Raw genomic sequence first — 12,615 nt, 5'->3', positions numbered from 1 at the left:
CCCTTTCCATAACGTATTCTACCTGTCTGTAGTGCGGATCATAAACACCTTAGTAATTATTTAGTTTTCATTTCTTTTCTTTTTTCCTTATTTAAATTCATTATTTAATGTATATGAGCACACTTGATTGAACGAGTCGTTTTATTTTTATTATTTATCGATGCGGCAGACGGATGGATGCTTGGGAAATTATCCGAGTGCAAAGGGGGCTCTTTTTGTTAGAGCAAATTTTGAATGTGTAGTGAAAAAAAATCCCCTTCAATCTCTCAGTTGAATATCTGTTCACAAAACGTTTTTTTTAAATACGTTAGCGTTTCCACGTTTGCTTGCGAGTCACGAGTTGTGACGTCATCACGTAGGAAGTGCCTAGACCGAAATTCTACTCTGCGTCTAAGTTGATTGCCTTTTTTTGCGAAAGTTGTACCCTTTTGGATAAAGATTTTATCAGTCACTCGAGGGAGTCCACAACACGGGGATACACGTACAACGTGAGTGGGTTGTTTGGTCTGATATTTAACTAAACTCTTGTTATAGACGTCTTATTAAGTTCGAGTGGATTTTACGGAAGCATTGCTCTTCCTGGGATGCATTAAACGCACAAGGAACACCCAGTTTTGATTTCTACCGAATACGTGTAGTAACATCTGGTTGAACAATCACATTTTCAAAAGTTTTGCTTTATCGTAGTTTGCATGCCGTATTTGTTTTCCTAAATACACTGCTTTGCTGTAACCGTTCTTTAAGTTTAAGTCGGATTCACTCACTTGTGATGTTGATAACTTCTTCTAATCTACCTTAAAAAATATATCTAGTGTCCTCAATGTAGAAAAAAAGTATAAGTAGGTATGTGTAACAATTTTAAAGATTATCTGATTTAAATGAAAAATGAAATATCACCAAAAGGGTTTTGTAAAGACGATTCTAGTTATATACGTATCCTTTTCGTATTTACACTGTATATTTAAACGTACGTGTTTGTTTTGAGTGTGTACGTGTTTATATATCTAAAGCAAACTTCCGGTGTATTGAATTGATCAAATTAGCCTCAGAAGTGACTGAAAATGTCCGTAAACATGGCTCGTCAGACTCAATATTCTACTTAAATTGTGAAGTGTGTTCTAGGTCAGAGCCCATTATGGCTCATATATAAAAGAACACCCTGTCAGTACACGATCCTGGAACGCATGCGCATTGGCCTGTTTTGATTTGCCATGTTTTTAAGGCAAACTGATTAGGAAGAAAAACTGAGAAGTATCAACATCGATTTTATGAGAGATGAAGAGGAAAACATATAATGTATAGTGTACATTTAATCTAATCATCATGATGTTTTGTGTTCCGTGATGTACAATTAGTTGAAGCATGAAACGATTATTTATCTTGTGGTAAACTGGGAGATTCCAAAAAGAACTACAGTTTCTGCCGAACACTTTTATTAACTCTTTTATTATGATCATCGACACAAACGAACAACTGCAGAGCTCAAGTCAAGTTTTCCTTTAGACTTTAACTGACATGCTGGCCATAAAAAATCATCCTGGAACTTTTCACATGCCACAACGCCTTTTTAAAAGCTTTTTTTATGAGTGAACAAAGTTCAACTTTGTAACATGTATCCCTGACGCAATCAGCTAGGGGTGAAAGTCACGTGTATCGTCAGACCAGGAAGTGACAGATGGAAAATTATTCATCTGGCTCATCTCATTGATTCTCACGTGACTTTCACACCAACCGAATATGTTGATGATACTGATTGGCTAAACCATGTTTGACTAAAATAGCACAGTTGTTACTGACCAACGCAATATAAACATTCACTATCAGTGACTACCAAATCAATGAATGTTATCTATATAAAATGAAAAAAAATTGAAATGTATCGATAACTCGTAGGTTTAATGCGTTGCATTGGACACGGTTCAGCCAATGAGCGGCATGCTCACATATAGCCATATACAAATTCCATTGGGGTGAAAGTCCCATGCGTCTTTTTATTATAATAAATTTTTTATGTTAAGTGTCATCACACAGTTGAAATTTGTTCACTCATACAAAAACGTGTAGCTTGTTACTCATTTGGTTTTGTCTGTGGCCCACATTTATGTTAAATTTGAAAGACTTCAACATTTTTTAATAAGTAATTTAAAGGCTACGAATTAAAAAATATTGAATCAAACAGAATTAACAAACATATTAACGTGCAGTAAGGCAGTAAACCTGTGACGGACATCAGACCTTTGTTAACCTAATTAGTATTTTGTACATATTTTTATTAAAGAATCATGGATAAATGTTTGCTGGGACAGAGAATAATAGACTCCAAGAGGGGCCTTTGGTTGGTCTGGTGTAGCAGCCGTTTAGTTAAGTAAGTAAGTAACAGCAACTGCTACAGAGAAGATGTGAGTGGATGTATAGAGAGGGAAAATCGCTTCACAAGATTTAACACCACTACCTTTAATAAGCATCTAGAGAAGCATCTCGTTCCATAAAAATGGATTTAAAGGGCTACAAATAAAATAAAATACTGAATCAAATATATTCGCAAACATATTAACGTGGAGTAAGGCAGTAAACCTGTGACGGATGTCAGACCTTTACCTAATTAATATTTTGTACATATCGCTTTTATTGCGTGAAAGTCAACAATAACAGACCTTCTTGTGTTGTTTGTTTAAATATATTTAACAAGTTTAGTTGAGTCATACCACCGTAAAATGCTTTACTAACTAACTTTGAATTCGTGTCGAACACTAATGTGATTATTGAGTGTTTCTTGTATTAAAATGTGTTTAAAACCGTGATTATGCCACCAGACCTCTGTGCTCTAAGGTCCTTCTATGCATGCACACTTTTTGTGAATCAGATTCAGACTAGTTTATCGGATTTGTTTACATAATTTGTGTTGTTCTAATATATGATTATACTGAGAGTGCTTATTTTATTTACATTTATTCTCAAAACCTTATTAATTTTAAAGCAGGAAAGACTCTAAGAATAATTTTATTTGACTTGGGTTTTTGACTTTGACTTGGCTTAAGTGTTATTATAAAAGTGTTATTATTATTTAGTTCTTGATCACTTGATAATCCTGACACTTGCAGGGTTGCTTGCACTTTGTTCCACATTGTCACCCTTAGTATTTTGTTTCAGCAATTTGTCAACTTCACAGACTCTCTACGTATCATGCAGATCAACTATGTATTTGAATAAATACCAACTTTGTAATTCTATATGTCATTATTGTGGTGATACCTTGATTAGTACTCTGTGTAAAATGATGATGTGTGGGTGTGATGAGTAGTACATTTATAAATTGGTTGATGTATTTCTATTTGTAGTTACAAGGGAGAGGGGGATGAAAGACCAGCAGAGGTATCAGGAGGAGGCACAGAGGAGGATCTGTGAACACTGAAATTAAAAGTAGAGTGAGAGAATAAAGACTTGCAGTAATGTTATGAGTTACAAAGTTTTATGCCAGGGGTGGCCAAAGTGTTCCCCAAAGGGCTGCAGTGGGTGCAGGTTATTCTTCCAACCAATCAAGAGGACACCTTTTGACCAATCGGTTGACTGTGAGTCTGGTTTTGCTTGCTTCAGCTGAAGTATTAGTCAAACGTTACATGCTTGATCGGTTGGATCAAAAACTTGCACCGCCCCTGCTTTATACGATGTAAATGTAAGCATTATAAGGTTGAAAAGTTTGTAGTATGAAGACTTGTGTATTTTCAGAAATTTGCAAATTGCAACACATTTTTGGCATTCTGCAATTTTGAGATGACTGTAATGATCATTCTAGATAATCAAAATGATTTCCCTATATCTTGCTCGTCACAAATACGGAACAGCCCTCCTAGCTGCCGCCGTGAGATGCAGGACTTCACCCACTTAATGCGTTTTTTCTGCTACTTCTTTCTTCCACAACAAAGAAGACCAAGGGCTGGCAATGTCAGACACTTCATATTTGTGTCGTTATTCATCGTATTTTTATTTTATCTTTCGTTCAACGGGTGAAAACACCAACCGCTAGTCTCAACGCATTTCCTGTTTTCACTTCTTTCTGGCGTCAACACAGATGAGCGCAGCTGCAGCGCCACCTGCGGATATGGGGAAGAATTACATCTCGCACATGCGCAGAATGTACACATGTTTTTGAGAGACGGGGGCAAACTAAGTCAGACGGTCATTGGTCTGCGTGGTGTGTGCCAGACTCAACAGAACTATAGTGACATTGCCAAGTGTGAGACGTTCCCGCTCATGCGCAGCCTGGATATTGTAGGCTGCCCGGATCCTGCACTGACACATGCCAGTACTTTGGAGGTGGAGACATCCGAGATTGATGATTCTGCGTGACAAACCTCGATGCTTGTCCAATCACAGCAGAGTAGGCGTGGTTATGGTGAATAAGTTTTAACTCCTGAAAAAGGAGCTTTTTCAGCTGCGGGGCTTAAACACATTTTCTATATATCCTAACTTCTTTCTTTATTAAAAGAGAGTTTTGTACAAACAGATACATACTGATGGGCACAATAGAGCTTCAAGATAACTTAAATCAACGCATAGTTTACCTTAAAAAGAGGGCGGGATTTCTTGAGAAGGGTGGGAGAGCTGTTTTTCATATATTTGTAAATCAGAAGCAGACTCTGACCATTTTCCTCTCCCACAGCACTACATTCTCGCAGCAATGGCTCACCTGCCAATACTTTTCAAGTATTTAGATGATAACCAGGACCTTTACGTCAAGGTATGTTTACTTACTTGTTTCTTTAAATGCTGCTGATTAAATGTAATATATGGACTTGTGGTATGATTAACTAGGCATTGATAAGATAGCACATGACTTGATAATATCAGGAGTAGGTTCTTGTACACTGTTGAAACTTTGTGCTTTATCAAAGGTCTCTTGAAGTGAGTCTTTTGTGATCTGTGTTATCCAAATCATCTAATTTTTATTTAATTCTAGTTACTCACACAGCTTTGTGAAGTAAAATTGTCAAAAAAAAGTACCTTCTCACCAAATCTGTTTTAACTGATTTAATTGAAATATAGAAATGCACTTGGTACATGGTAATTGGTCAAAATATTGTCACTTAATGTAAGCGCTTAAAAGCAGGGAAACTATTAGAACAAAAAAGTACATATTATGTAACTGACACCTCTTAGAAGAGATAGAATTGGTTGTACAAAAAAAACAGCTGCCAAAGCCACAGTTTTCCTTTGTCATGTATTATTAGATTGTTTAGAAAGTAAGGGTTTTGGCATTATGTTTTATAAATGTTGCTCTTTTAAAAATTAATTATCTTTTAAATCATGTAATATTTTGTATATTGAAGTGAATTTCCAATGTATGATATAGCTGCAAGCTCTACTCTTCTGTTCTGCTTTTCATCATGTTGTGATATTCTGATTCTGATTTCTATTAATTTCTGGTGAATAAATAAAATGAGATCTGTTTTACTTTTCCCCTCCCCATTCCAGCGACTTGCAGACTGGGTGGCAGTCCAGAGTGTCTCTGCTTGGCCAGAGAAACGTGATGAGATCAAGAAGATGATGGACATGGTCGCAAAAGACATTGAAAGGCTGGGGGGTACAGTGGAAATGGTTGACATTGGGAAGCAAAAGGTGAGTAATACAGTTATTTTCTTGGCTTTTTAGCGTTATAATGGCGTTAAATGTAAAGAAAATAGAAAATCAGGGTCACTAATGCATGTCTTTTAAGATCATAAAGTCTTAATTAGGTTTTTATTAATCACACAGCTTCCATCAGGAGAGGAGATCCCTCTGCCACCGATCATTTTGGGAAGTTTGGGATCAGACCCAGGCAAGAAGACGGTGTGTATATACGGTCACCTTGATGTTCAGCCTGCAAATATTGAGGACGGTTGGGACACGAAACCCTTCACTCTGGTTGAAAAAGATGGTGAGTTTTTTTTGTTTGTGCATGCGTACAGATGCGTTCAAAATTATTCAACATCCTTTGCAGTTAACGATTTTAGCAAAAGTTTTTTTAATCTTGTATACAAGGAAATATTACAAAGACTTAGATTTAGATTTAGACTTAGACTTAAATTAGTTAAATGCAAAAACCGTTACACATAATTTTTCTCATACTGGGACAAATATCTATTTTGTGACTTCTTTACCGACAAAATGATTTATCCCCCTTATGATTAACTCTTAACTTGAGAAACAAAACATCTTGACCATTTCTAAAGGAGATTGTATTGGAACTGAAATTCAGCTACTTCTCGGCTAAATAAATATTTAAAAAGAAAATAAAATGTATCGGATGACAGCTGTTGCTGTCGTCGTCATCGACTTCAAATGATGACGATAAAAAAAAAGGGAAAGGGATTTTGAATAAATTATTAAATGAGAGTTAGTGTTCGATTATTATAAAACGAAATTGCAGTGCAATCAAACATAGAGATAGTGATCAGAGAAAAGCCTCAGTTCATCCACATTTAAGGAAGGTTTTGTTTATCAGAAATTTTGCGAGCAAGTCATAGTCATACAAACATTAGCTATTGCTTCACAGCGTCCATCACTCTTCTAAAAACGTGAAATAAATTGAATACATGAGATTTTACTTGAAAACGTAGAGCGTATAGTATATAGTAGAAATAGACCGATATGTTTTTTTAGGGCCGATGTAGGTACAAATTCTGTACCCCCTACAAATTCTGTCCCCCCACTTCCTACGTGATGACGTCAGACGCGGCATACGCAAACGTCTCTTTAAAATATTTTTTATGGGTTAAAGAAACGTCAACAGAACGTTTACATGATACTTTTTACCACATAAAACATTTATATTGACAAAAAGACGATCTTCGTCAACATAATCACTTTCTGTTCTTTCATTTCCTGGTCTGACGACACACGTGACTTTGACACCAACAGGAAGTTTCTGCGCTACATGTGACGAAGCTGCTGATTGACTGAAGCTGTTTTACTAATAATAACGCACAACTGTACAATGCAATACAAATATTCGAGTTCCGAAATAATTAGCTTATGTACATTTAATAATTGATTTAAATCGGGAAGAAAAGTTTTTGTTTTTTTTCAATCGGTTGAATATCCATGATCTTTTCCTTGGTGCAGGAAAACTGTACGGACGAGGTTCTACAGATGATAAAGGTCCAGTTTTGGCCTGGTTGAACTGCATTGAGGCACACCAGATGATCAAGCAGGTGAGCACAACTTTTTTTGTCAATTAAAAAATCTTTCTTAAAAATTAGGAACAATGTATACTCGGATATTTAGTGACCTAATTATTGTAACTTGATGATGAGCAAAACATTTTGTGTATTACATCGAACAATATGGTCTTATTCCATGTACTTTATATAAGAACGTTACATAATTGATAAATTAAATTGATTACATTATATTTTAAAGTTAAACAGAAACTATTTTATGTGTCACTAAAACTAAAAACATGATACTCAGGTGAACTACGGTTATTGTGGTTGACAAGACCAAAGGTCATAGATAATCATGCAACTTTGCTTATTCATTGAACGGCATTGCATCATTAAACGGAAAAACTGAATAACCGTTTAAAATGCACACTTAACTGCATAAATGTCAATATTACATTGCTAAATACTTAACTTTTATCAGTTTTCTTCCACTATGAACCTCAGAGAGACTAATCCTGTGTCAACACAACACATACATCAATAGATATACATCAACAACCAGGATTTCTGTATTTGAATACTGGAATTTAAGAACTGTACATGATAAACTTACTCTTAAAGTGAAATGGGTTGTATAATGTATCTATTTATTTAGCATGGTTAACACTTTCAACAGTGAACAGCGATTAATGTTATTACCAGTTTTGTGTCCCGCCCTGTTGTGTAATTCAGAACAAATATGCTTATGAAATTAAAAAAATATCTTCATATATCAATGCCTGCAAAGTGCTTTTAATGTATCCTCTCATTTTTCGTTGTACAAAAGGTTCTACTTTGATCGGAAGTTTAGATGCTTAAAGAGTAAAGTATTTTCATTTGGATTTTTACAGGAACTTCCCATCAATATCAAATTCTGTTTTGAGGGGATGGAGGAGTCTGGCTCAGAGGGTCTGGATGACCTGATTTTTGAACGCAAGGACAGCTTTTTCAAGGATGTAGACTATGTTTGCATCTCTGACAACTACTGGCTGGGCAAGGATAAACCTTGCATCACCTATGGCCTTAGAGGAATCTGCTACTTTTTTATTGAGGTTGAATAGAACATCTTTTTAGTTACCTTTATCAACCATTTTTATTTGATCAATAGTAACTAAAATGTTATCATATTTCAAAGGTGGATGGTGGTGAGAAAGACTTGCACTCAGGCGTGTTTGGTGGCTCAGTGCACGAAGCCATGACGGACCTGATCACACTGATGGGTAAATCATTACTGAGCCTCTGAGCAACTTGTTCACTATATTCATAATATAACAAAAAACAACATTTTTCATTTTTATTGAATAAACTTGAAAAAGACTTGGAATTTAAAGAGATTTCTTTTTCAAAAAAGTAATTCATAATTTCAAAGATGGTGCTAATTCAATTTAATTTATTAATATAAAGGCAATACAACCCTATTTTATTGTACTTAAATCTTGCTTTTTTATTAGCATATTTCATTATTTAAAATAGTTTCATTCTGATAAGCAAAAAAAATAAATTGTAAAACTTGAACAACTATGTAATATGGTGGGTTTAGAATTATTTCATCTAATCATTTTTGGCTTTGAAATAAATGTAAAGCTAATTGCTGATCAACAGATTCTATGCTGGACAAAAGGGGGAAAATCCAGATTCTTGACATGTACAAGGATGTGGCTGCCCTGACTGATGATGAGAAAAAGATCTATGAGGGCATTGACTTTGATTTGAATGAATATCGCAAAGATGTTGGAGTTCGGCAGCTTCTACATGACACTAAGGCAAGGAACTATACTTGCTCGACATAGTCCCAGTATATTTCAATATATTTGTAATAATTATTTGACTTTCTATTTTCTTCATAGGAAGACATTCTCATGCACCGCTGGAGATTCCCTTCAATGTCACTCCATGGTATTGAGGGGGCATTTTCTGAGGCTGGAGCCAAGACAGTTATTCCTCGCAAGGTTATCGGCAAATTTTCCATACGCCTGGTGCCTGACATGGAACCTAAAAGTGTAGAGAAGCTTGTAAGGCTAAAAAATATTCTATTCTATTTAGGAATATCCTTCAATTGTTGATATTTTGTGTATTAATAAGATGATTGTTAAGAAATCTTTAGTTGTAAAAACATTGTCTTTTTTTACTAACAAACTTGAATTATTCATGTTTTTGTATATTTTAAAGGTGATCGACCACCTGGAAAGGAAGTTTGCTGAACTGGGCAGCCCCAACAAACTGAAGGTGTATATGGGCCATGGGGCAAAAGCTTGGGTCTCTGACTTTAACCATCCTCATTACTTGGCTGGTCGCAAAGCCATGAAGACAGGTACAAATAACAAAAAAACACCCCAGATTAAAGGGAAACTATTGTGAAAACCCAACCTCCTGACTTGCTTGCATGTTTCAAATGTTGAATCCTTCCTCTCCAAGATGCAGAAAGTCCCTCATCATGAGGATTTAGCTTAACTTCTGGTCCGGAAACAATCTAAGTAGCTCTTCATTCGCTCCTTTTTTACATGTTGTTACAGTAGTTAGACTCAGAACAATTAGGTAAGTTATATGCAAAGGTGAAACATAAAATATAAACAATTGGCACAATTCAAATGGAGTTACACTGTTTAAGATGACAGGAATTCATGACAGGTTTTTCTACAAAGGATTGTGTAATATTTATCCAGAAAACCGTAATACGTGTTCTAATGAGCATGTACATTAGATGTTTTACCTACCGTACCTACCATACTACTAATTCTGTTTGGATTTGAATAATCAGACTTTTTTTTTAATTCAATTCATTGCAGTGTTTGGGATGGAACCTGACCTGACACGTGAAGGGGGGAGCATTCCTGTCACCCTGACTTTCCAGGAAGCAACTGGACGTAACGTAATGCTGCTCCCCCTGGGATCTTCTGATGATGGTGCTCACTCACAGAATGAAAAAATAAATAGGTAAAACAACCTCACAACTGCGGTGTACATTTTAGGACATCGTCAGCTCTCAGGCATAAAAAAGTTATCAGGTCTCAGGAAAAACTCTCTTCCTTGTCAGACCAAACGGCTTCAGGAAAACCATTAAGTAACATGCCCTGAGAGAAACATCCGTCATATCGAACGTTCTCAGTCGAAATAAAAGTCTTTAGCCAAAATAGAAATTTATATTCATCTTGAAAAAAGATTACTGAGTTCATAATTTTAATCAACTTAGGCTAAAGTAACAACATTAATATTCCATGGTTAAATGAATATTTACAGCATTTATAAATAATAAATTAAATTATTATTTACCGTCTTCGAGCTCATTCTTGAGGGCTTCATAAGCCTTCTCTCTATCCATTTTCTGTAATAAAAAAAAATCAGCATGAATAAAACCATTGCTATTAAAGGACCTAGCAAAATATACAAGCAATATTGCGCATGAATATCCATTCAATTTTTTTAATTGCACTTTCAATAACAAAGCATGACGCTCATATATCTTTAATGTGGAAAAAAAAGTGTAATACTAGGTTAAATTACCATTGTGTCCAAGAAAATCTTTTTTAAGGTTTTTAGAGCAAATCCCGCCACAGTAATCGATTTCGACGACTAGTACTTCTGGTTCCATTTAAAAAAAAAAATAAAACATTAAATTCATTTTTGCCCTGATACTGCCGTATGTCGTTTTGGCTAAAGACTTTTATTCTGAAGCCTGAGAACGTTTGATCTGACTGATGTTTCCGTGAGGTCATGATACTTCATGGATGTTTTCCTGAGGCCGTCTGACAAATGAGTTTTTCCTGAGATAATGATGTCCTAAAATTAACTTTTTTCCTGAGACCTGACCAAATTTCTCTGAGACCTGACGATGTCCTCAAACGTACACTGTACACCACATTAACAGTGAAAAACAAATGAGTTGTGTGGCGGAAAAATACATTAAGTTTGTAAAAAGAGCATATGATCAACAAAAGGTTAAATATACAATTGCTGAGACAGTGCATTTTAACAATGCAAGTTGGTCCAAAAAAAATGACTGCATCATATTATGTGACTTGTATGAGTGGTAGCCATAAAGGCCACAAATGTATATATTTTTTCAAAGCCAGATTTGAAACACCAATTTTTGACTTCTATATGTCTATTGCATTTAAAAATAAGTTAACTTGGCTTCAATTCTTAAATATTTTTCCCTCTTATTTAAATAGTCATTATATACTATAGTAATGTGCTTTCCCAACTTACCAAAGAAATCTATCCCTTTTCTTTGACAGATCAAACTACATCCAAGGAACAAAGATGCTTGGAGCCTACTTCCATGAAGTGTCCCTGCTGGAGTAAAAACTAATCTGGAAAGTTTTTATCGATGATGTATATATCATTGTTGACCACAATCATTGATGTCTCCAATTAAGTCGTCAAATAAACTATTTCAAAAAATCAACATGCTCTCTTTCTCAGTCCCCTGTTAAGTGACTGTAGCTGACGGCCATTAGAAGATCTCATCAGGTGGCGTCTAACCATCATGGGGTGTTTCGACCCTGAACCACAACACCCTCCAGTTAGTGGATCTGGCAGTGATGGCCCATCCTCTCCTGGCCCCCAGCTTAAATCCTCCTTCCTTCTCCTGAGCCAACAAGAGGCTCTCTCTGCTGTCTTCCAGTCAATGCACAAGGAAGCCTCTGCAGCCGACCTCTACTGGGTACAACCAGGCCTCATCTCCCATGATGCATTTAAAACAGTGAATTTATTTAAGATAAAATTGATTATGAAAAAATGGTTATACAAGACCTTGAGTACAAATGCAAAAGTGAAGTCGAAAAGTTAACAAAAATGAACATTATTCAGAAATGCCAAAGTCTATAGCGCTTGGTCCAGTCTGAAATCCCGGTGCATTTACAAGTTTTTTCAAGATAGTGGCCCAGAAACTCATCACTTATGCACCTTGATGGCCCCCTTTCTCAGGTGATTTGTTGCCAATGCCTTTATGGCCATGGAGGGCTGGAAGGATGGATTCTTTATTGATCTCCGGAGGAGACATTCTTTTGTCCAGCAGCAATAACACATCCATACATAAATACATGTACAAACGATGTGTTGAGGTAGAGATCTCTGTAACATCTTATGGCAGAAGGAACAAAGGATGTCTTAAAGCGCTCCCTTCTACAGTGCATTGAAAATAGCCTGTTGCTGGGGTTAACACACATTCTTTGCCTATGCAACAATATTTAAAAGCTCACTTATTATTTATGAAAAAAATACATTTGAGTCAGACGGGGTAAAAAATATTGTCAGAAGTGGGATTCGAACCCACGCCTCCAGGGGAGACTGCGACCTGAACGCAGCGCCTTAGACCGCTCGGCCATCCTGACGGTGATTATTGTAGGGAAACAACACTATTAATATTGTTGATGAAAGATGTATGAATAGGTAAGTGTGAAGAAGTAGACACTGATAGTATTCTCGCCCATTT

The 12,615-nt window shown here is 36.0% G+C and overlaps 1 protein-coding gene and 1 non-coding gene across 2 annotated transcripts; one reads left to right on the top strand and one right to left on the bottom strand.

Moving 5' to 3' along the window:
• The first annotated feature begins 346 nt into the window (after window positions 1-346).
• Window positions 347-11,586, top strand: cndp2 (carnosine dipeptidase 2). Its single transcript, XM_087788008.1, has 12 exons — window positions 347-488; window positions 4,661-4,738; window positions 5,473-5,616; window positions 5,752-5,914; window positions 7,102-7,190; window positions 8,033-8,233; window positions 8,317-8,401; window positions 8,784-8,944; window positions 9,029-9,193; window positions 9,351-9,492; window positions 9,968-10,115; window positions 11,417-11,586. Exons 2-12 carry the CDS (start codon window positions 4,679-4,681, stop codon window positions 11,481-11,483), a joined length of 1,425 nt encoding a protein of 474 aa, XP_087644134.1. The 5' UTR covers window positions 347-488; window positions 4,661-4,678; the 3' UTR covers window positions 11,484-11,586.
• An 845-nt stretch (window positions 11,587-12,431) lies between these two features.
• On the bottom strand, window positions 12,432-12,514 carry trnal-cag (transfer RNA leucine (anticodon CAG)). The gene has a single exon. It is a non-coding gene; the product is annotated as a tRNA-Leu (tRNA).
• Window positions 12,515-12,615: the final 101 nt, after the last annotated feature.

This window comes from Callionymus lyra, chromosome 3 (genome assembly GCF_982586985.1).
Source record: "Callionymus lyra chromosome 3, fCalLyr1.hap1.1, whole genome shotgun sequence".
Lineage (NCBI taxonomy): Eukaryota > Metazoa > Chordata > Actinopteri > Syngnathiformes > Callionymidae > Callionymus > Callionymus lyra.
Note: the sequence above shows the minus strand (reverse complement) of the source record. Positions and strands in the feature narration are given on the sequence as shown.